The sequence below is a fragment of the Syngnathus typhle genome, linkage group LG2 (assembly GCF_033458585.1).
Source record: "Syngnathus typhle isolate RoL2023-S1 ecotype Sweden linkage group LG2, RoL_Styp_1.0, whole genome shotgun sequence".
Taxonomy (NCBI): Eukaryota; Metazoa; Chordata; class Actinopteri; order Syngnathiformes; family Syngnathidae; genus Syngnathus; species Syngnathus typhle.
Window position 1 is genome coordinate 6,061,884 of NC_083739.1, and position 22,998 is coordinate 6,084,881.

At 41.7% G+C, this 22,998-nt stretch overlaps 1 protein-coding gene across 2 annotated transcripts; it reads right to left on the bottom strand.

Annotated features, from left to right (window-relative positions):
- Positions 1–10: 10 nt before the first annotated feature.
- On the bottom strand, positions 11–21,523 carry appa (amyloid beta (A4) precursor protein a). Of its 2 annotated transcripts, XM_061266209.1 has the most exons (17): positions 21,349–21,522; positions 10,842–11,009; positions 10,084–10,213; positions 9,451–9,563; positions 9,159–9,349; positions 8,190–8,455; positions 7,812–7,979; positions 6,377–6,510; positions 5,472–5,546; positions 5,231–5,389; positions 4,723–4,851; positions 4,468–4,567; positions 3,718–3,930; positions 3,590–3,643; positions 2,967–3,058; positions 2,341–2,487; positions 11–2,242 (listed from the first exon to the last, which is right to left on the bottom strand). In XM_061266209.1, exons 1-17 carry the CDS (start codon positions 21,406–21,408, stop codon positions 2,141–2,143), a joined length of 2,301 nt encoding a protein of 766 aa, XP_061122193.1. In that variant the 5' UTR covers positions 21,409–21,522; the 3' UTR covers positions 11–2,140. The 2 variants fall into 2 exon arrangements, with proteins under 2 accessions (XP_061122193.1, XP_061122201.1); XM_061266217.1 differs by lacking the exon at positions 4,723–4,851 and having other exon boundaries at positions 21,349–21,523.
- Between the last annotated feature and the right edge of the window lie 1,475 nt (positions 21,524–22,998).

Here is a 22,998-nt window from a genome sequence, read left to right on the forward strand (position 1 = left end):
ACACAGCATCTGTAGGTACATTCAAAACTTTATTATGGAATAGGGTGTAGAAAGCGTTTTCCCCAGTCAATGCAAATGGCCTGCAGAATATTACAGAGTGAACAAATGCAATCAACAACAAAATCCTGCATCCTCCTCTTTACAACCCTCCGTCATGCTTCTTCTGAGCACTTGTGTGAAAGCATGCCAACAAATTTGTTGCCAAAGATAAATTCAATGACCATTCATAAGTATTTGAAATGTTTAACAGAACTCGAGGTCCCACTTTAACCTCAATGTAATAATAGGATGCTATAAGCCTTTGGAAAGTGCTGTCTGTTTTTGTGAGCGTTGCTTATCATGAGAATCAAATGAATGTTGGAGCTATGCCTTCATAACGTCTCTGCCAGCTCCAGCACAATGATCAACAAACAGACAGCAGATAACTCAAAATGTGCATGGATGGTATAGAGAGGTGAGCAGTATGCCTGAAGAGAAACAAAAGCAAAGGAGCGAGGCGAGGGGGATTGTGAGGGGGTGGGGGGTAGCAAAAAATGTAAAACCCATTATAAATACAGACTGCCTGCCAGCTTGGCTATCCATCCAGAACTGGAAGTCATTTCCTTTCTACCTCACTCACTCATGTTTCCCCTCCTTGCCATACGGGCTACACCTGGCCTATCAGCAGACAGAAAAAAAATTTGCTCAAGCACAATTGGATAAAATGCCAGTTCAAAGACAGCTAAAACACTAGACTGAAGATGACAAAACTCACACACGAAGTCCTAAACCATCTTTTGCTAGATTCCTGTCAACCATCACCCATTTAAGATACCTTGCAGTAAAAAAAATCCAGTCAAAGCAAAAAATTAAAACATTGGAATTTTTGACGATACAATATATACTTGAAGTAAAAGAAAATAATATGCAGATGAAGCCAGCTCCTCCTTTTCCTTCAGGAAAACTGAGAATGTTTAAGAAAAAATGAAACCGACAAAGAAACACACTCAAAATCCAAAAGTCACAGATCAGTTAGAAGTGTGTATTAGATTTCAAAGCAGAGCCTGTTGATCTAGACATATATGTTTTTCATCATAGTTTGAAGTCACGCGATCACGAGAGGATACGAAATGTACAATCTTGCTAGCATAATCTATAAGTGAGAGACGTTCGAGAGAGCAGTGTTAAGATCTCTTTTTTTCTTTCAAAATTTTGTTGTCATTTTTTTTTGTCATGCACTACATAGGAACGACTACAACGTCAGCATTACTTCAGTACATCACACACAAGTTTAAAAAAATGACTTTACATCTTTTTTTTTACTCTGTTTTCTTTCTTTTTTTGAAAAAAAAAAAAAGAACCCATAGAGAAAACTAAAATAAAAACAGCTCATTCAGAATACATATAATAACTAGCATCATCATCAACATGGTCATGATCAACTCCATATATTTAGCCTTTAGAGCCTTGTGTGACCTAACACAGCCCAGCTGTCATAAGAATACACAAAAGAGGAACGAGGGAGATTTGGGGGTGGTGGTTGATTGGGTTTAGGTAGATTACAGTAGTTATTCTCCAGTGTAGAGAGTAGAGTGCAGCAGTGGTGCATGAAAGAGGGGAAAAAATAGACTGAACATTTCTGGGAAAATGCAGATTAACTTCAAACTAATTTGATATGAATTCTCTTTAAATTTTGCGTACATGAGGTCCATGCAACCCATCATATCCTGCTGATCAGAGGCCAGATTTGGATGCTCAAACCTAAATTTGCTTCAAGCAAAAAAACAAAAAAAACACATTGGCCTCAGATCAGTATCGAGAGAGCAGGCTTCTTCCATTAATGGTGGGTTTGCTTGCACTACTCCCTTACATCAGCAGGCCCAAATCGAGCAACATAAAAACTCTCTAAGTCAAAGGCGTGTCACTCTAATAAAGTGAACAAACATGGTGCAAATTAACTCGGCCGCAATATCCGCCAAGGCAGTAGCGGAAGAAACCTGGGCTTCAAAAACTCCATTTACATATACTCAGTCACTGGTTGGTTCATGCCACACTGCTGACGTCACTCTATTCTGGGAAGGAGGGGGGGGGGGGGGGGGGGGTTAAGGTGTGGAATGAGATGTCAGTGTGTGTGTGTGTGTGTGTGTGTATGACATCCCCCTCAGTTCTGCATCTGTTCAAAGAACTTGTAGGTTGGGTTCTCATAGCCATTCTGCTGCATTTTCGACAGGTGGCGCTCTTCAGGCGTCACAGCAGCGTCCACCTGGAGCAGAGATGCCAGGTTACACACACAATATACATTTAGGGACCATAATAGCTTGCCCATCACCCGCCCCAATATATGCGACAGCTGCTTCTGACCTCGATGACTCCGTGATGGATGGAGGTGTACTGCTTCTTCCGGAGCATCACCAAAGTGATGACGATCACGGTCGCTATGACAACACCGCCAACCATGAGGCCAATGATGGCACCCTTGTTGGAGCCTACATCCTCGGCAAAGAAGACCTGACGGAGAGAAACTTGTCATGTGATGCATTTACCAGCTGGACTTGTGTTTTGTGAGGTGTTAGATAATTAGCATCTTAACATGGTAATTTTTCATTGATATGAACGATTTTTTCTCGGATATCAAATTAAAGAGATGATTGACAGAATGAATTTCACAGTCTCATGGTGTACTGTACAAACAATAAAATTCTGGTGTGAAGACTGAGGGCTTTCCACTCCACACAATTGTATCTAAGGATACCCATTTCCATGGCAACTACCACTGACATTTACCAGAACACAGCTGAGTCAGGTGGGTGCGGGTTTGCTGAGAGAGGCAAAGGCCAATCTTGCAAGTGCCAGTGAATGCATCTTTTCACTTCGGTCCCTTTGTTTCCATCAATTCGTTTACAAGTATAAGCATAAGGGTGCCTTTCAAATGAGATTTGCAAAAGTGCATCATGAGTGTGTGTGTCAGAGGGCTCATGTTTGTTTACCAGTTTCTGGTGGTGAACTTCATATTCAGTACTCTGCCTATCCCCCTTCTCCATTCGGAGCTCAGGAATAGCATCCATCTTCATCCCGGTCACTGGCAAAAGATACCAAGATACGTTACAAAACTTGTAAGTCAATCCCCAAATTTTAATTTCTTCTTTATTGTATGTGCCCCACTAGTCTAGACACGGCATTGTGATCAATATCACATTTGTGGAATATGAGTTAAGCAGCAAGATTCAATTGGTTTTGTCCATCCCAGGGGGTGGCCATTTTGCCACTGTTGACTGAAAATGAGATCACAGTTGCCAGGTCTCAGGTCACAACCAATCACAGCTCAGCTTCAGAAAACTTTTTTAATTTTAGAAATTAAAAACCTAGCATTGGAAAAGAGTTTAAGACTTCCACTGTACTAGCTGAACATGCAAGAATGAGAGCATCCTATACACACTAACAGCAATACTGCTATATGAACCTCATAAAACAAAGCAGTTTTTAAAATTTCAATCGACTAGTAATTATATACTTGTATATTGAACTGAAGTCATTTATTATCTTTAGTGTTTTTCAAATTTCAACAAGAGCCAAATTGTTTATCAAGCCCACTGGTAATTCTCAGGCCCACCTGGCCGTGTGGGGACTCCTCTTTCAAGACTGGGGCGGGAGTCCACCGGTTCAACTGGAAGGAGGAAGACAACACTTGAGTTACATTACCATGACTATCACAGATGACCACATGTTGTACTAAATCACCTTGGTTGTCAGTGTTGGGCTGGTTGAAGCTCTCGGGATGGATAAAGCCAACTCCTCCCAAGCCAAGTGTGTCCTCCTGATTCAGCAGCTCGGTTTGGCCATCTCCCAGCTCCTGGTCGGGCATCAGTGCATCGTTACCGTAGCTCACCCTCACGTCAGTCTGCAGATTGGCCAGTTGTTGGGCCATCTCGGCCTGTTCCCTCTGCAAGAGTTCTGATGGGAGGAAAAATAACAAGCGGATAGGTCAAGGTTGAGAGTCTTCTGGAATATTATCTCACAAAATAAATAGAACTGATGCACACGAGTGATTCTGTTCCAGTTAAATGATCCCAAGAATATATTTTTGCAAGATTTATTGCTTAATCATCTTGCTAATGTTTGAGTACATTATCCACAGTTGAGTACGGACTGCCACAGTCTCAGAGACAGATGGTTGTGTGACGCATGTAACTCCAATAAGGTTGGTGGGGGCGTAAGGGATGGAAGGCAGATTTATCTTCCCAACAAACAATTTAATTTGGATGTACTGAAGAACTGGGTCAAATAGCTGCAATGTCCTTATCAAAAAAAAAAAAAGGGGGGGTTGCATGGAATTTAGTGCTTTCAATCGCACCGTTTCATGTAACACAATCAGCATGACATCTCACAAGGTTTGGAATCAGTCAGCAAAACAAACCAGATGATTGCACAACAACTTAAATGTCACATTTTCATCATAACACAATAGGGAGTGAAACGTGTAAAACGTACCAACTTGGTCCTGGATGTCATCAGCCACACCAGGCACCTTGTAGAGAAGTCCCAATGACTGGTTCATGCGTTCTTCAATGACACGCAAGTGGGTCAGAACCTGCAGCATCACACACACACATTTAAAGTGCATTAAATACAGTGTTTCCTAACCTTTATTGAGTCACGACCCTTAAATGTCACCAAATGTTTAAATATTGAAATAATGATGACCTCATCTCATTTAATTCAATGTGATAATTTTGTGTGTGATACCTGAGGCCTGATTTGCGCCGCCTTCTTTGGGTCCACCATACGGACATGCTCAAAATGTTTAAGGGTGTGTTGTCTGTCCTTTTGCTCGGCACGCACGTACTTCTTCAACAGGCTGAAGACATGACGAGGCTGCGATAGGCAAAAGTCGACAGCTAGGCTCAGATTGGAAACGCATTGGCTGAAACTAGAATTTATCAAGTGTGAAATTGAAATTGAGGCTTCTAAATCGGTTACAAAGCTTTTCCATTAGCGCGTTAGCCTTGACATGGTCTCAGTGCTTCAGAAGATAGAGGGAAAACAGCAATTGAGGACAATAAACAAAGCAGACTTGGCCGCACATGATTTTCCTTTATAAGTCGACAGTGCAAAAATACTGTTTGAGACTGTTAAAAGAAAAAAATAACAGTGACACAGGTTAGGAGAACAGAAACGAAACGTGGCATTTCAAATAGACCATTTATGTGTCTATGTGTGTGTGCGTGCGTGTGTGTGTGTGCTTGCTGTGTACCCTTGGGGGGTCCTGCTGCAGAGCTGTCAGGTAGCTCTCGAGAGCCAGGCGGCGGCGGTCGTTGTGAAGAGCTTCCACTCGGGCCATGTGAGTCTCCACCAGCTGCTGCCGTTCACTGGCAGCTTCCTGCTCCAATGTCTCGACCTTCTCTTGGAAACGCTAAAATGCATGGCGGAAACCCTTAGGTCAAGAATAGCCCCGAGCCAGCGTTTTTAAATGTTCCAAATGTGCAAGATGTTACCTGGATGACTGCCTTCTTGTCTGCACGTGGAAGGTTCTTTGCTTCCCTCTCAGCCTCTTCCCACTCTCTCATCACCTGAGCGCAAGTAGAAAGCGACATCATGTATGTACATCAAAAGTGGAATTTGCAATTAATTGTGTGTTTTGTGAAAGATGCTGCCACTAAGCACAAAGATATGACCCCCCGCCCCCTCAAGTCGTTGCTGCACCACTCCTTTCCCTTCCATGATCTCACCTTTTGGAACCAAAATGTTTTGGATGAAAAAAGTAATGGAAAAACTGTGCTGCAATTATAGGGCATTCAAGAAAAGTGGAAAACAAAACAAAGCAGAATAATATTGTACTAAAAGCATTAGTAAGGATCTCTCAGGAGTCACAAAATTACACAAATGTTCCACTTCTCGTTGCGACTACAGAGATGATATCATCTCTTTTCTGCTGCATCCCCTCTGACTCGCTTAGGCCTCTACCCGACACACAGCATTGTCTGTGAAGGGGAACTCAACTGTGCTAAACCTGATGATGCAGGACCCGAAGGCAGCCAAGCAAAAAACAAACGCTCGGAACAAACTCCAGCAGAAGGTAATGTCATTCAAAGCTCAGCTTAAGGTGTTCTCAAGCGCAGCTTTGAAGCTGCTACTGTGCAGTGTGCGCCATCTGCTGCAAATCACTTCATTAAGGAATCCAATTAAAATAATAAAGTCAAATAAATAATCTGTTGGGGCATTCCACCGGGGGAGGATTAACAGAGGCACAATCCATTTTCCGCCCTCAATTTCCTATTAAAAAATAAAGCACTGTTCATTTGAAATCACACTTGTTAGTATACTTTCTTGACTCTTCTAACAAAGTAGTGACTAAATATGAAATTATGCAAAAATGCCACCATCCATATTTTAGGCCTACCTGGGACATCCTTTCACGGTGTTTAGCTTCCAAGCTTTCTTTAGCTTTCTGGAAATGGGTGTGCTCATTTTCATCAGCAGGTGTCTCCAGGTAGTGGTCCACAGCGTCAGGGGAGCCGGGCGTGGCTGTGGGGACTATGTCAACGAGAGGAAATGGGGGGAAGATGGGATTACAAGTTAAGCATTCATGTATTGTCACATTTGGTTGATAGAGGACATGGAGCTCAAAATAGGTCAGGAGAGGAAGAAAACAAGCCAGCAAGTGGGAACCTGAATAGTTGAAAAGGAAGTAAGCACCTCACGTCAGCCATCATCTTTTGTATGACAAATGTAAAAAGCCCCTCCCAAGTACAAAGCTTCAGATAGCAGGGGGAAGTTTCTCTCATCCGAATGCACTGAGCTCTAATTAATCCCACAGCCTTGACCGTTAACTTCTTGCCAAGACACATGCACGGTGTGAAAGCTGAATTACTGGTAATCAGCAGGGTTGATTATCTTTAGTAAGACCAATCAAAAGATGGATGCTGTGTGTGTAGGCATGAAGGTCAGACAGACATCTATTACGATGGATTATGAAAGTCAAGTGAAAGTGCAAGGCAAGACGCAAGAAAAACAATTATAAAATGTTAGTCACGTTGAAGAACAGTTAAATCGCCGGTAAAAGCAAAGAAAATAAAAAAACTCCATGAAAAAAAATTCGCCGGCACATTCGTGGCAAGCCGCAACAATTCGGGACACGTTTAGACTCTTGGCGAAGGCAGAGGTGCATCCGTGTGAATATTAGTATTAATAGGTTGCGGCAGTAAACTCACTTTGTCTAAACCCACAACTCATTCATTTACTGTCATGAAAATAAAGTTAGAGGCAGACGGAGGCAGTGGGACTGATTTTGCAAACTGGTGATAGACCGAGATGATTTTTTTCAGGGCAGATACTGATATGGATTATTAGAGGTTAAGGAGGCCAATAACCAATATTTTAAAACGGTAACTATTGTATTGTATTGTATTGTATTGTATTGTATTGTATTGTATTGTATGGTATTGTATTGTATTGTATTGTATTGTATTGTATTGTATTGTATTGTATTGAAATTTGGAACGAAAGGTGCTAAAATTCAAAAACAAAAAGTGCAGGGAATTCCAAAGTTCAACAGCACCTCTTATAAGGTTCAATGTAAATTTAGCTCCCTGAAGTTTTATGACGTAAATATAATTTTAATGTTAAACTTTAAAAACAACCTTTGTGCAGCATCTCTTATCAAGTTAAATGGAGATAATATATTAAAAACACACAAGGTAGAAATGAGGTATTAGCCAGCAATGGAGGCATGTGATAGAGAAAGTTCAGAAGGAGCAGTTAGCATCTCGCAGGATGTTAGAAAGTGGCAGTCGTTCAAGAGCTGCTCTGGGTCGTCTGCTCCTGGCAGAACTTACTGACGCTTCTGCAGACAGACCGGCAGTATTCCTCCGACTCAAAGTTATTCCTGTTGCCTCCGCAGCCGCCGTAGATAAATTGAGTACAGCGGCCCTCCTGGCGGTCAAAGTACCAGCGAGGCAGCATGGCCCGGCATGGACCAGTCTCTGCACTGGCCCAACACACATCTTGGAAAATACACACACAAACCTCTCATCATCCACATCCGCTGCAGCACCTAGTCAGTAACAATGTGATATCGTACATCGGCAAAATGTCACTTGAATTCGGAAGGGGTTGTACTTTTTTGCAAAACACACACACAGGAGCTTATTAGAGTTTAATTCCCTTCCCAGGTGAGAGAAAACAGAACAAGTGTAGCAGAAGGGCTAACTCACCTCTGACGACCTCCTCAACAGACTCGGTGGTGGTGGTGGTGGTGGTTGTCATGGCAACATTGGCGGTTGGCTCATCGTCGTCGTCGTCGGCATCAAGCGTGTCAGCAATGTCTTCCTCCTCCTCTTCATCCTCCTCGTCCTCCTCCCCATCTCCATCTTGGTCATTGTCCAGCACGTCCTCGTCTTCATCATCTTCCTCAGTTGCCTCCAACACAGATTGCTTGGTTTCCTCTTGCTGCTCTGTTGGCTCGGGCTCCCGCACCATACTGGGAGACGAAGCGGAATGAGGAGCCATGGAAGGGAAGATGGGGAAGGAAAAAGGCAACAAAAATAAAACAGAGGATGATGCCACTAGTCTGATTATACATGTCCCAATTAGTTAACGAGTTGAGGTCTAAAGTTTGCAGGCACCCGTCAAGGGGCAGGAATGTCATATTTTGTTTAGACACATTTTGTAGCAATCATTAGCAATGAGAAAAAAACATGTTTGGATGGTAGATTTTTGAAAAATACAGCTAAGGTGTCCAACTTTCAGCCATCTACAGTAGCTGGTATTTGTAGTGAATATTAAGGGGGCGGTTCCTCCTTCATGACTCCACCCAGTGCAGTGCACCTTCCAACAAACTCAGTCTTGCTGCCAAATCTTTGTCTTGCATGACCAAATAGCTTTGGTCCAGAACACATTTGGCTCGTCCATGAGGGAAGCAGCATATTTCGGTCAAGTCCAAAGATGGATCAGGCTTCCTTCTTGCTTGGCACGCTCTCAAGCTAAACTTCACTGTCTAAATTCTTCAGTTCTAATTACATGTTCACCAGGTTCTTAGGGATTCCCTTGATGTTCTGAGTATTAGTGTTTTCTTTTTTTTTTTTAATCAACTCACACCATTTTCCTAAAAACTAACACATAGATGCATATATGAGAACTCGAGCACTAAAGTTATGGAGATCCTGGCTGCTTCAAGTAGCTACCTGTTGTCGGAATAGTCGGTCTCCGCTCCACCCCACCAAACATCAGAATCGTCGGCATCCTGCTCAGCGCTGTCAGCGTCGCGCTCAGCCTCGGCTGGACAGCACACAAATTCCACCCCACGGAAACGGTCGATACCGCATGGAAGAAGCATTCCGTAGTCATGGAGATTCATGGTTCTGTCTGTGCAGGACTAGAGAGAGAGAGAGCTCAAAATTAGATAGGATAGTGGGAAAGGAAAGGTCCATTTGTTTTCCTGGTTGACGCAGTAGGAATGTGTGTGTCGGTCCTCACTTCTTTGGCCACAGTATGCCAGTGCAGGTGGCTCTCACATTGGTCCATACGTTCCTGATGCAAGAACTTGCACTTATCGGGAACCAGCAAGGCGTCGCTCACAAATTCTCCGACTGCAGCACAGATAACATCCCTATTCATCCGTATTTTACACATCGTAAAGAGGCGGCTTCCGCTTGGTATCATAGCAACACTTTCCCCGTATAATTAATTGTGCAGCTATGGAAACGACCATATGTCTATTGTCCTATGTTTGAATAACTCTGCTTCATTTGCACTTTCTCAAAAGGGGTTTTGCAGCAGGTTTTGGCCACCACAACCAAAACTATATCATTGATCAGCTATTATATTATTGATTAGCTATACATAATATCAGTTATTGATCAGGTATATTATTGCTGAGGTATTAATTGCAACATATATTGATATTGAATTATTCCCCACCCTTGATGTAATTTAACAAAATAAAGTATTTTTATCTTTGTCATGACAATGAATTTGTACACATGGTAGGAATCATTTACATGAGCACTCTTGTGGGTAAGATCCAAAAATAGTATTCTATCAGAAGTGCCTTTTGTTTAGACAGCGACAGAGTATTGTTGGGGGCTTGAAATGTGAAACTGAACCCACCCAAACAGCGGTAGGGCACTACAATGTGCGTGTGAGTGCGACACTGCTTGCGACCCTTCTTGCACCAGTTCTGGATGCTGACTGGCTGGTTGGCCTCCACCACATTGGTAATTTGGAGCTCTGGATAAACCTGCACATGTGGGGAATTTATCAGAGGTTACGTTATCACACTGTTGACCTCTAAATGCTTTCTTCCTTATCCGCTCAGAAAAGTAAAGCTGAGCTCCATGCGCTGTTGACTGTGCTACTGTAATGGGTTGGTTCACTGAGTACAACACAATGCAATACTTTATATGGCGCATTTCACAGCAGCTGCAGCTATAGCAAAGCGTTTCACACATAGTAATGAGACAACCACAAAGACAGTGAAGACAGCTAATTGAAACAATTAATTTACACACACAACAATAAATTGACACACTTGGGGACACACTTTTCCTAAACAATGAGCCTCTGCAGTAAATCTGCTGGAAACACAATGTGTGGCAAAATCTCCCTTATTGCAGTCAATTTAGTGGAAAATCATGATCTAGGATCTTTTCTTTCTTTTTTTTTTTGCTGGGTGTGAGAAAAACAACTATGCTATTATAGCTAACAATGGGCTAAATGCAGATCATGTACTGAATGCATCAAAGGTGGAGATGATGATAATGCCCTGGGAGGAAATTACTTCTCTGACTGCTTATCAGCTATCCTATTTTTTCCCCCTCTCCATACCACCCCCACCCCCGGTAGAAAATAGATTTAAATTCTCTTACCTCCTGGCAGTACTGCAGGATGCCCTCCTTAGTACCAACACAGCTCTTGGTGCCTGAAGGGTCTGATTCCCACTTGCCACTCTGCACATTGACATGCATGTTGAGTTTACCACAAAACATGGCCACCTGGGGCTCAGCTAGCAGTCCCGTCAAACCATCTGCGGGCACCTGTAAGACAAGGTGACAGTTTGGTTTCCTCTCCAAGAGACATTTTGAACACACGCCTGCAATCAAATTCGATTTGTTTGACTAATGCAGGATTGGGCCAGACGTGGGTGGATGAAAACACAAAAATGCTCGGGATCGGAGGAGGAACTGAAAGCTGCTCAGAAACATGAATAGTAAATGATACGGAAAGGACCTCATTACTCACCTTGCTTGGAAAAAATCACTATTGGTGAAAAAATCAATTATCTCCTTCAGTTACTTGTCACTAACCATGCTCCAGGTGTTGTGCGCATAGTCAAGTGGCAATAATATACTTGGACAGTTTTAAGTCCCATCAGTAATTTTGCTATGACCATTATCATTTCTTTCTCTAACTCATCAATTTGTATTTTATCTGAATCTTAAACATGTTCTACTCCTGTTTAGCACTACAGTCATCAAGATGATCAACAAATCTTAATTAACTGGCTATATGGACAACAGAATACGCAGTTAAAAATCTAATTTTCAACTAGATGCTTTCGGTAATTACAGACCAATTTGCAAATGTTCTCAAGAAAGCCGTTTGCAAACAGATATGATCTATATACACACATACATAGATATAGATGTATCTAGTTTGATAATATCTCGAGTCGAATCTGCAACATTTCTCTGTTATCGCAAGAGCAACATGGTGGCGTGTGTGAGCTGCAGCAGAGGACTGCCTGATTTTAATAAATTTTCAGCTTTTTTTAGGCTTGTGTGCACATTTTAAGAGGCACTGCAGGAAAAACACTGTTGGCATTGTACTTCCAAATCAGCTTTTACAAAATTAGTGGGAATGCTGAGGGGTGGGGGAAGTGTGAGAGTGGCCAGTGGCATTGTGCTCTGCCTAATCCTGTTAATGGTTTTGAAGGCCCTGGCAGGCAAACAAATGTTGTTTTATGAGGTGAAGATTCCTTTCCCCCCCCTAGTGAGTGTGAAGATAAAAACAAATCTATCCATCCATCGTCCCAAGATATCAAGGCTGGCCGAGTGATCAAGGTTTCAATCGCGATTTTCATTTTGGTTTGTTTAAAAGATAATCGAGGAAAAAAAGATTCATGTGCAGAGAAGCCAAGTACGTTCAGAAGTTCCCAGTCAAGTACCTTGAGCACTATTGGCGCTCAAAAAAACATGCTTTGTGTGCGCCGGGCTTTTGTTGATAAATTGTCATTAAACGCACACTTTAAACTGGCAATTGACGTAAGTTACACTGTACTTGGCAGACATGTTCAGATTCTCCTAGATGTGAATAGAGGACTTTAGAAGCTCCGGTGTGCCCAAGTGGCGGCCCTGTTGGGAAGGTTAACATTCCCATAAAAGGCAATGCAGAGACATTAAGAGAAATTAATGCGGCGTTCGGAAATTTCCTGCCAGAGAGCACTCCCCATCTATCAATTTTACAAATGTAAATCATTCTCCAAACCAATCAGCTACTGAACTATTTCCATCTGTACTGCCTGACGAACTGGTGCAGTGTGTCTCCAGTTGGTGCGCCAAGAGCGTGTGCGGGCATACCGGTGTTGGTGCACTCTGAATTACCCAATGGCACATTTGAACAATGCTCCGGGTTTTGAAAGGTTTGGGTTGAACCAGAGCGCACCTTAGGTCGCAAGTCACAACCTGCCCTTTTACAAAAACAGATTTTTGTGAGATTGACTTTCCTTGAGTGTTTTCTATCAATCAAGTATATGAGATTTGGAGGAAAAAAAAAAAAACATTTTCCCCTGCAAAAAGGTTTTTACTAGTTCGCTTGTGGCGATCGAACGGTTGTATTGATCTTTTTTGCTTTCTAGCTATCCACGCAAATGAAATATGCTGATGACTTTGACCCTTCCGAGCTGAATGAAAAAACATGTGATGCAGAATATTGCAAACCGCGAGAGTCAACATATACCTAAAGAAATGAAATCTTCATTATCCAATGAAAGATTTTTTTTTCATGTGGAAAAATAATCAGACTCGATGTCATTTAATGTTAGTGATCCCCCTAGGTCATAGAAGTCAAACTCAAGGCCCGGGGCCCAGATACGGCTCACCACATCATTTTATGTGGCCCGCGAGACAAATCTTGCATCGACTGTGTGTCTTTACTAAAATTACAAATTGTCTTCACTTCTAAAATAATATTAGAGATATTGCTTGCTATTTTTATTACCATTTGTCTTTTCAAAATATTCAAACAGGCCTTTCGAGGGAAACTTTGACTACGATGCGAACCACGACAAAAATGAATTTAACACCCCTGCCCTAGGTGCTGTTTTCATATCGGAGGGTGGTGTGGATTGAAGCACTAGAAATATATCAAACTTTTACAACATTGTTTCCCTTTACCCATCTCAATGACAGAGCTCCGGAGGTACACAATAGCAAAAGTGTCCCAAGTGTTCCCCCACCGCACTAGCAGCAACCTAACACCACCGTCAGTTTTGACACAAAGACTTTTGACGCGATGCCATCTGCTCACCACCAGGTCATTTAAGGGTTCCACTTTTCTGCTTCTTGTGCTACAGTCTGAGACTAAGACACCCAGAGGCAAAAATTCAGTCTTAGGGCAAAGAGTAGGCAGCTCTTTTCCAAGTGACATGAAAATAGGGCTGTTTCATCCTATTCTATTTGAACCCATTAATCATGTCTACGCCCATCATCTTTTCCCAAATCCTTGTTACTACTTCACTGATGTGTTTTTCCGTCGTTATCCATTCTAGCTTTGCGACTCAGTCGTGTCATTGTGCAGGACAGTAAAGAGAGGGGGTGTGGTAATCTGGGTTTTAAGGATTAGGACAGCAGCCCAGCCAGAGAAAATATCTCCCTTTTGTCTCAATCTGCCATGATATATTTTGCCATATCTGCAGGGAATAAACCAGGCGAACTGGGGCTGTTGTTATATGAGCTTGACCTGGGGAAAATGGTTCCGTTTAAGTCAGCAGAAACTCCAGGCACAACTGCAAGGCGTGCAAATTCTCCTGCAGTAGAAATTATACATGATGCTACAAAAGCAGCCAGATCAAAATGCTTTCAAAACTATTGCGAGATTATCTGATGAAATATGACGCAGCACCTGAAAGTAAAGACAATGAGTTCAAAAAATGAATGCAAGCCAATTTTAGATTTATTTCCAGGTTTTTACTGTACATCTGTATATGCTACACAATTTAAAAGTCCAAATTTCATTTGAACCTTTTCAGCAAAAATATTAGGACTTTTCTTACTGTGCTTTGATTATTCATACAAAAAGTGCCCAATGTCTGTCAATGAAAGGTTAACAGATAAAATGTTTGCATATGTAGATGCTAAATAGAGGTGTAACTGTTTTGAGTCAACAGAATTGAAACTGGCCTTACTGTTCAAATATTTTTCCGAGTTGTTTTAGGAGAGAAGATAGACTGCTATGCAATTAGCAGTTTTAGCTGACCCCTTACAATTTGCAAACAGAAAGTGCAGGATGACGCTGATGGGTCAAATGGGAACAGGGAATTATACTGCACGGCCAATACTGAAGTGACTTAAGCCTTGCATGCAACAACTGGGGCCTGATGTATTAAGATCTCAAAGAGTGAGCGCTAAATGCCGTGAGCACGATTAACTGTTTTTAGCCCTGGGCTAGTCATGTGGTGAGCCCTGCTCAAACAGATTGTCACTGTTTGTGTGGGACGTTATTACAAAGAAAATTTAAGAGTTGAAGTCTTTCAGACAAACTACAGCACAGCATTCCCAGTTTTTTTTTTTTTTGCGTGTGTGATGCAAGTTGTCCTTCAGATAAAGCAACAAGCTCTCCTGGGAGCATTTTTTAAGGTGTGGTGCATCAAGATAAGGTTCCACGGCAACTAACAAGAGGAAGAGGTACACACGTGATACATCTTCTTCCTCACACACAGGCCTTGAAAGGGTTGATTGTATTTGTAGGCACGATAACGACACCCTTAGTTAGCACACATTCTATAAAGTCTCCCCCGTCATGACCTCCCCATTCTGTGCTATTAATTATGCAGCCTTATCAGTGTGGTCCATGCTTGCCGTAGGGAGCAGGGTGAGTGTGGTGGGAGGGAGGTTGTTAGTGCTTTGTTCTTATCCCAAGGGGAAGACTCCCAGAACTGCATGCGTACAATCTGTAGCATTTTTTTTTTGTTTTTATTCCGCCAAACATGACGAGTTATAATTATTTGGAGAAGCTGCATCAGGGCATTGCCAAATACAGACTTGAGTGGGAGCCACTTGGAATGTGACAAAAAAACAATTGGAATCGATTTTGATTTGACAAAACGAATCGCATCCTTGAATCGTATTCCACCCCCTCGTATTGAGATAAATATCGAATCGTAATGTATTGATGGCACAAGTTTGGGCATAGACTAAAAAGTCAGCCTTAAGGAAATTATTTGAGAATTGAGCAAGTTACGTGTTATTTTCTAAGCCTGTTCTCAAAAAATAAAGGTTAGACATTTAGCAATTGTTTTTTTTTTTACTTAAAAAATAGAACTGAAACAGAGTAAAGAAAAATTGGTCATTGTAAAAGCCACGTGATCCATATCAGCCAATCCCTGATCAGAACATTCCTATTTTCAGCCATATCCAGCCTCAATGATAACAACAACAAAAGCTGCAGCCGTCACATCTAAAAGCAAATCTCAATCCGTTACATTTTAAAATCAGTCGAGAATTGTGGAGAGATGCACACCCGGAATAGCCACTAATGAATGAATGACAGAAAGACAGACGATCAGATTCATCATGTAAAAAATGTGTGAGATTCATTCAGCACGTGGATGAAAAACATTTCCAACCATCTGTCTCCATATGATGGAGATACTCCATGTTCCCTAAATGATAATTGCCAAGGAGGCTGCACTCATCCACCCTCCCTAGCAGTGAGAAACTGAGAGCTCCCTCTCTTCTCTGCAATCATCACTGTAGCAACCGAGGCAACACCTTTGCTTGCGTCACTTGAGAGCGTGAATTTCATCATTATGTGTTTTCTGTATCTGTAAGCTGCAAGGCTTCTCATTTGGGTGTTGCATTCAGGACTTCCCAGTCAAATATCAGATTTACAATCTTCAAACTTGGTTTCAGATCGAGCTGGCCCATATGGGAGAGTGTGTGTGTGTCTATCACAATATAGGCCATTTTGTAACATGATAACAATCAGTTCAGTTATTCGAAAATAAAATACAGATTCAACTGTGTTGTCGGAGGAACAATCAGTCAAAATTTGAGGAACTGAAACTCTAATTTAGGAACTTTAAAAGCTCCAGCAGTGGTGATTATTCGTGCAGCCATGTAAAATGCAAGCTGTCTGAGCCAAAATAAAGAAAAAGGTGGAGCTGTAGGAATGTTGTTATTGAAAGCCCGACTGAAATTATATATAGACACAGTTATAATTTGTGACAATATAAACAAGCAATATCATACTATATTTGTCATCAATACCCACCAGGGTTTTTTCTTCACATAGGACGGTGGCGCCCGAGGACTGGACTTGCCTAGCCTTGCTCTACCTCAGTGCTTCTCAAATAGTGGGGCGCGCCCCCCTTGGGGGGCGCGGTGCTATTCCTGGGGGGGCGCGTGTGACCCTGGGGAACAGGCTTTTTTTTTGGCAGTACTAGAATAAAGTGTAATTGCGCGTTTACTACAGCAGGGGGCAGTGGCGCTCTCATTGTTACTTCTGTCACGTTTGCGACAGTGCAACATTTTACGACTTACAAGACAAGTTAGGATAGTCACGGTGGGGAGGGGGGGGGCGCGAATAGTTTTCTTCTTGCTAGGGGGGGGCGTAACAGAAAATAATTGAGAAGCACTGCTCTACCTGAACCTGTACACAATATAGCTAACAGTTCTCCAAAATAAGAGGCAATGTGTGCTTGCTCCTGGCTGTTTGACTCACCTTGTTTAAATTGGAACTAAGGCCAAACCACACAACCTGAGCTGACAAGAGTTTGTTAGCTTGAAACTAAGATGTGGAACGTAATAGACAAGCTAACCAAGATCTTCACAGCTGTTCTATCTTTAAAAAAACAAAACGAGAAAAACAGCCACACAAACTCACCATACAAGAATACTCACAGGGGTATCTCGGTATAAATTCTGGATTAATAAATGAATTCTTACGATTTCTTTTCATTTCAAGACACCCTTGTGCCCCAGACTCAAAGCAAAGAACTTGGACTTAAGCTGCAAAGTTGTCATTTATGGGTCAGACAGGGAGGACATGAGAACATTTGATCTATTTTTTCCATTTTACCCATTTAAACCGGGTGTGCATTACTGCGCTGTTATGCATTTCTACCTTTTTTGTTTTCCGTGACTAAATCTCGATCTCGTAGCCAATCAACACGTGACGGTGCCGTTGGCTCATAGAATTCTTGGGATTCTTTTTTGAAGCATGGTCAATTTATAGGAATGTCAAGGTAACGACACGCTTGAGGACAATATTTATAAAAATAAACTCTGTTTTTGAAATTATGTTTTTATCTACTACAGAGGCTGAGATATCAATTATTTAGTAGGCGTTGACAATGGGGTTGAATTTCCAGTAACACTTCAGGTTTTCGGGAGTGCTTTTAAAGTCACCCTTAGATTTAGGAGGCATTTTTGCCAAGCGCTTTAGGCCTTAATGGCTTGATACAGAACAGTTTTCCAAAATTTCCATTTTGTATGTGTGGGAGCCATGCTAGTGTTGTTGTTGGATATTGGTCTTGTAATTACGCAACCCTATTTCATAGAAAAGCTGCAAATAGTAATCAGAATGGTACCACCTAAGTTTGGGCCAGGAAAACCCCTGCTCAGTTATTTACAGTGATATATGGTATATGTGGCCCAAGAGATGGTCCAATTTGATTTTATGGCCTTTCAAAAAGGATGGTCTGACACACACCACAGCCTTGATGTGAGCAAAGCATCATCACTCTAAAAGCATGCCGGTCGGCCCAGTCATCTGGACGTGAAATGGCAGAAACACGCTTGAGTGTGCACAGCTACATGCCTGCGCCGAGTAAGGATGCAGATCAGCGCAACTCACTTCGCGATTATTAATCAAATCCGCCACTAACAGATGCCTACTCGCCAGCTGTGAAATGAAGGGCACGCTCTAGCAGCACACTGCTGACATTTACAGACGGGTGTCACACCCGGACAGTGATGAATGGGGCTCGTTGTGGAGAAGAAGTAGGACGTAATGTACATTTTGGGCCCACGAAAGCGCATGATCGGGGCTCCTGGCTCTGCATCAGTGTCACTATGTAAAAAAAAAAAACGTTGTTACAATACGTTGAGGAGGAAAAAAAGATTTGCATCATCCTCAGTTACTGGGACAATGGCAACAGAAAAAAATATATATTTTTGTCACCGCACAAAGGGTAATCAAGTTGTTGAAAAAGCTATGTCTTCTCAAGTTGGATTTCATCGTGATCCTCTCATGATTTCAATCCATGAGATTTTCTGGGTTCAGTGTTAACCTCTAAACTCGTGAGGAAAGTCATGAGTCATGTAAGCAAAGGATTAGGAACAAAGATACTGGCTGCCCTGCTTAAGGTGCAGCCCAAATGATTCATTCCAAGGGGCGTGTAGGAGTAGATAGGAAAGTGGGCAAATGTTCCAAACAAGAAAAGCAACAGACTTGCGCAGTGAGGCCCTCTCGCTATTCACACATTGAACATGTGAGGGACAAATGTAACCCAAAAATTAAAACGACTACAGATATTATGTCCAGCAACAAAGTTATGCTTTCATTGCCATTTGTTTGCTAATGAATTAAATTAAAAGTTGAATTAAACAAGGCAATTATATGAAGGGGGGGACACCGTGTGCTATTTTATTGGTAGGTCTGTAATGTATTCTATGGCTAATGTTGGGCATTGAGTCTCGTGAATTGACTAGAACCAGGACAAACATCCCGATATTACCGGAATCTGTTAATCCTAATTTAATGTAATGTAATTTATCTTGTATAAAACACATCTGTTTTTTGGGACTAAAAACTTGTTGATTCAGGAGAAAGTTAATGTGTGTTTTAAGTCTCATAATAACCAATCAATGAATCTTTATTTTGAAGTCTTGGTATTTCAACATTCAATGTGTCTTTCCTTGATTTGCTCCGATATTATATGGAGACTTGTTTGTTGTTTTGCAGAATCCTGTCTTTTAATTCAGGTGTCCCCCAACCCCCGGTCCGCGGACCGGTCCGTGGGTCACTAGGTACCGGGCCCCCAAAGCCACACAGAATTATTTTATTTTTTTAATCGACGATCAATTAATTCAGGTCAAGACCCTCGTCCCGGTCACGTGACGTTTCCCCAGTCGAGCCCGCAAAGCTAGCAAAAATGAGTAAAACTTTATTTTGAAAAATATATTCGCTCCCAATTACATCCGTCGGTGCATCCGTGACTCTTGACACAGGTTAATTCAGGTCAAGAAGCTCCTCCCCCCCAGTCGAGCCCGCAACGCTAACAAAAATGAGCAAGAAACAGAAATGTTTGGAAAGCTTCTTCGGAAAGGGTAAAAACCCCAATAAGGAGACGGAAGAAGAAAAGTCTTCGACTTCTAAGAAAAGCGACATTTAAAAGAAAGTCCTACTTAAAATATGGATTTATCGCCACAGGTGACTTGATTAAAAGACAAACCTTAACCACTTCGGGTGTCATTGTCTCCGATTAAGCCGGCTCGTTTCTGAGAAACAAGCTCAGTGCTCCCACGAATTCAACGTAATGGTGAATTTTATTTTCATGTCGTTTATACTTGTTTTTATGCCAGTCGTACCATTTTATTTCATCATATTTTTATAAATGTGTTATTTCTTTATATAAAGGCCGGTCCGCGAAAATATTTCTAACACGTAACCGGTCCGTGGCGCAAAAAAGGTTGAGGACGACTGTACCCTGCTAGGCGGAAGCAATAACGGGAGACATTTTATTTTTAATGCACTCATCTCTGTGAATAATGTTGGCTACATATGTCTGAGTAAGAGGGTACACTGAAAATTTCATTCCAGCAGGTACTCGGTATATGATGGTACCGACACTGTACATTTTGAGGAGGTCGTCACGTGGCCCTAAAGAAGGCATACCAAGTTACTGATGATGTTGTTTTATATTGTGGTGGTCTAGAGTTGTTCTTACAAACATCTACACGCAAATTGTGACTTAAATACTGCAGGTCTACTGCACGTTCCGACTTAGGTGCATGCGTTTCATTTGGCACGATTGCGTCAAGAACGCTTGGGGCATTTATCTTCTATTTTCTTCTACATGCTTATGGAAAGTGCATTTTGCAAGTCACTTGGTCAAGTACTTTAGCACAAAAAGGCTGGAGCTAAAAAAGAATAGGAGGAAGGGGAAGGAATGCAACAATAGCGCCCTTGGCTTCCCAGCTCTTGAGCTCTCTCGACCCTAATGCTGCAGTGCACCGTCGCCATCTTACTTCGCTTTTCTCCATCAAACGATTAAAATGTGTTATTTCTTCGGTCACAATGTTCATCTTGTCGCTTCCCACACGGTCACTTTTCTTAGTGTCTTAACGTCATGATGATCTTTCATACGATATACATATGTCGTGACGCCTCAGTTCACTCCCAAACACGCCCACTCGCCTAAAATTAGCCTTCGGCTCCTGAACAAGGATACAAAACGTTTTTCGCTTAAGCGGTGTGTTGGAGGTAAACAACAGAAAATCCACCGCGTCGCGTTAACTAGTAACGAATTAGAGGTGGAGACTGGCGAGCTAAGAATTAACTTATACTAGGGACAAATGTGAGCCACAACATATGAAAACGGACACCATCCATTCGAATGGTTTAAAGGGAACAAAAACAGTTACCATGGGTTTGACCTGAGGCTTTCGCCACAAAAAAAACAAACATATTGCGTCTTGCAAACTCAAGTGTTAATAGAACATGCTTGCATTAAACTGGACAGCCATATCTCACGTTTGTTGCATGACAACATTTTGCAATGCGGTATATGCTTGGACTAGTTATTAAATCGCATTTCAACAATGGGTGTAAGATAACATGTTATTACGGTGACACTTCCGGTTCTTTCACAGTTAAAATAGAGGCAATATCCAAAATAGTATGTTGGCCAATCTTTCAGGTGATAACATGGACTTGATCAAAACTGAAATAAATCTAATTTGGTCTGTTTGCTTTTTAGTGGTTATTAACAGCCTATTTATGGCTTCTTTTGTGATAGGTTTTAGAGCGTTGTGAAAGGCCTGGACGCCTAATTTCCGGTCTTGCAGCGGCTAACGTCAGCGAGCTTACTTCCAATGACAGCCGCATCGAAGCGGAGTCGTGCATTGTAACGGTGTAAAATCACAAACTTACCTCGACTGCCAGAGTTGACGCCGCAAGGGCCAGTAACAATAAGGCCACTCGATCCCCCATGTCTTTTCGTGGACACGACTCTCCGAACAATTACACGTTTTGTGGGTCCGAGACTGCGTATGTTCAGCGCCTGCGACTCCCGTTGTCTGACTACCCGCGACACCCAAACCGCACAGATGCTCCGTGCCGGATCACGTGACCACGGAGGCGTGACACACGCGCAGCTCCCGTTGTCGTTATAGATTTACGCACGTTTATCCCAAATGTTATCTATCTATCTATCTATCTATCTATCTATCTATCTATCTATCTATCTATCTATCTATCTATCTATCTATCTATCTATCTATCTATCTATCTATCTATCTATCTATCTATCTATCTATCTATCTATCTATCTATCTATCTATCTTCTGTATCTAGCTATATCAAGTAAATTAAGATATATTTTCGAACAATAAAGTCAGATTCACCATTCAGCCACAAGCAATCATATTATTATTTATTTATTTTTGGAAAAGTTGTTTGACTCAACACAACTGCAGTTGATGTAGTAATACTGAAATGACACAATATTGTCATTTCAGAATTGCTCATCTTGTGACCTCAGTTCAACCTCAGTGTTTTAGCATTTTCAAGTTAAAGTGTGATAAGCCATTTCATTTTCCATCCTGGACACTTTGTTCAGAAATACCTGAATCCAGTTACATCCCAGAAACAATGACGTCAACGAAATAATTTAAAAAAAAATGAATAAAGAAAACAAGTCCACTTGTGTTTTAGCGTGTGAAGATTTGCTTGCTGGTGTAATAATATTCCCTCGTATGCTTCGAAAAGTAGTCCTCAATAGAAAAAAGACTTCTCAGACCCTTTGAAGTGCACAGCCGGAGACAGACAAGCTTTTGGTTATGGCTGCAGGCTCGGTTGCAGTGCCTCATTGTCCTGTCCTACATTGTATTAAACTATTACTAATTTCCTCAACACCATGGTCAAGTTTCAATTTACTCAGCAGAACATTTCACTGCTCAGGTAATCTAAGTGCTGAATCATTATTGTGCTGGGCCCTGCTTAATACACCTGAGGTGATTTTCTGGCCTACATAACCAGGCCAGGAGAGCTTCATTTCTGCTGCCAGTGAAAGATCCATGTAATCATTTACTGGTGCACCTTGGGTAAGGAGTGGGAGGGGATATTACAATATTAACAAAATGGAATGTTGCAAAAAATATTGCAGCATCTCGAGCTAAGGCAAAGCATTAGCTGAATTGAGTCATCCTGTAGAAAATTTAGGGATGCACAATAATTTAAGTATAATGTTTTTCAAGTATAAATTAATTTGATTCTTGATACGGAAAATGTCCGACATAAGGAACATTTGTGTTCCTAAAAGCATGTTAGCTATCACGTCACCACAATGAACTTGCCTTTCGTATGATTAATTTCAATTATTGTGGAATAAACTTCTAAAATACCCATCCACTTAATGGGTTTGATGAGCCTTTTCTGCCCTCTAGTGGTAGGATGCTAGCACCGCAAACGTTATTATCCTTTCCACTTTAACTATCAAAGTCGTTGAGAAGGAAGGAAGAAAGCTCCAGCTCAAACTTAAAGGCTCTGATTGCTCAAAATATAATATTTTTAGAATATCAA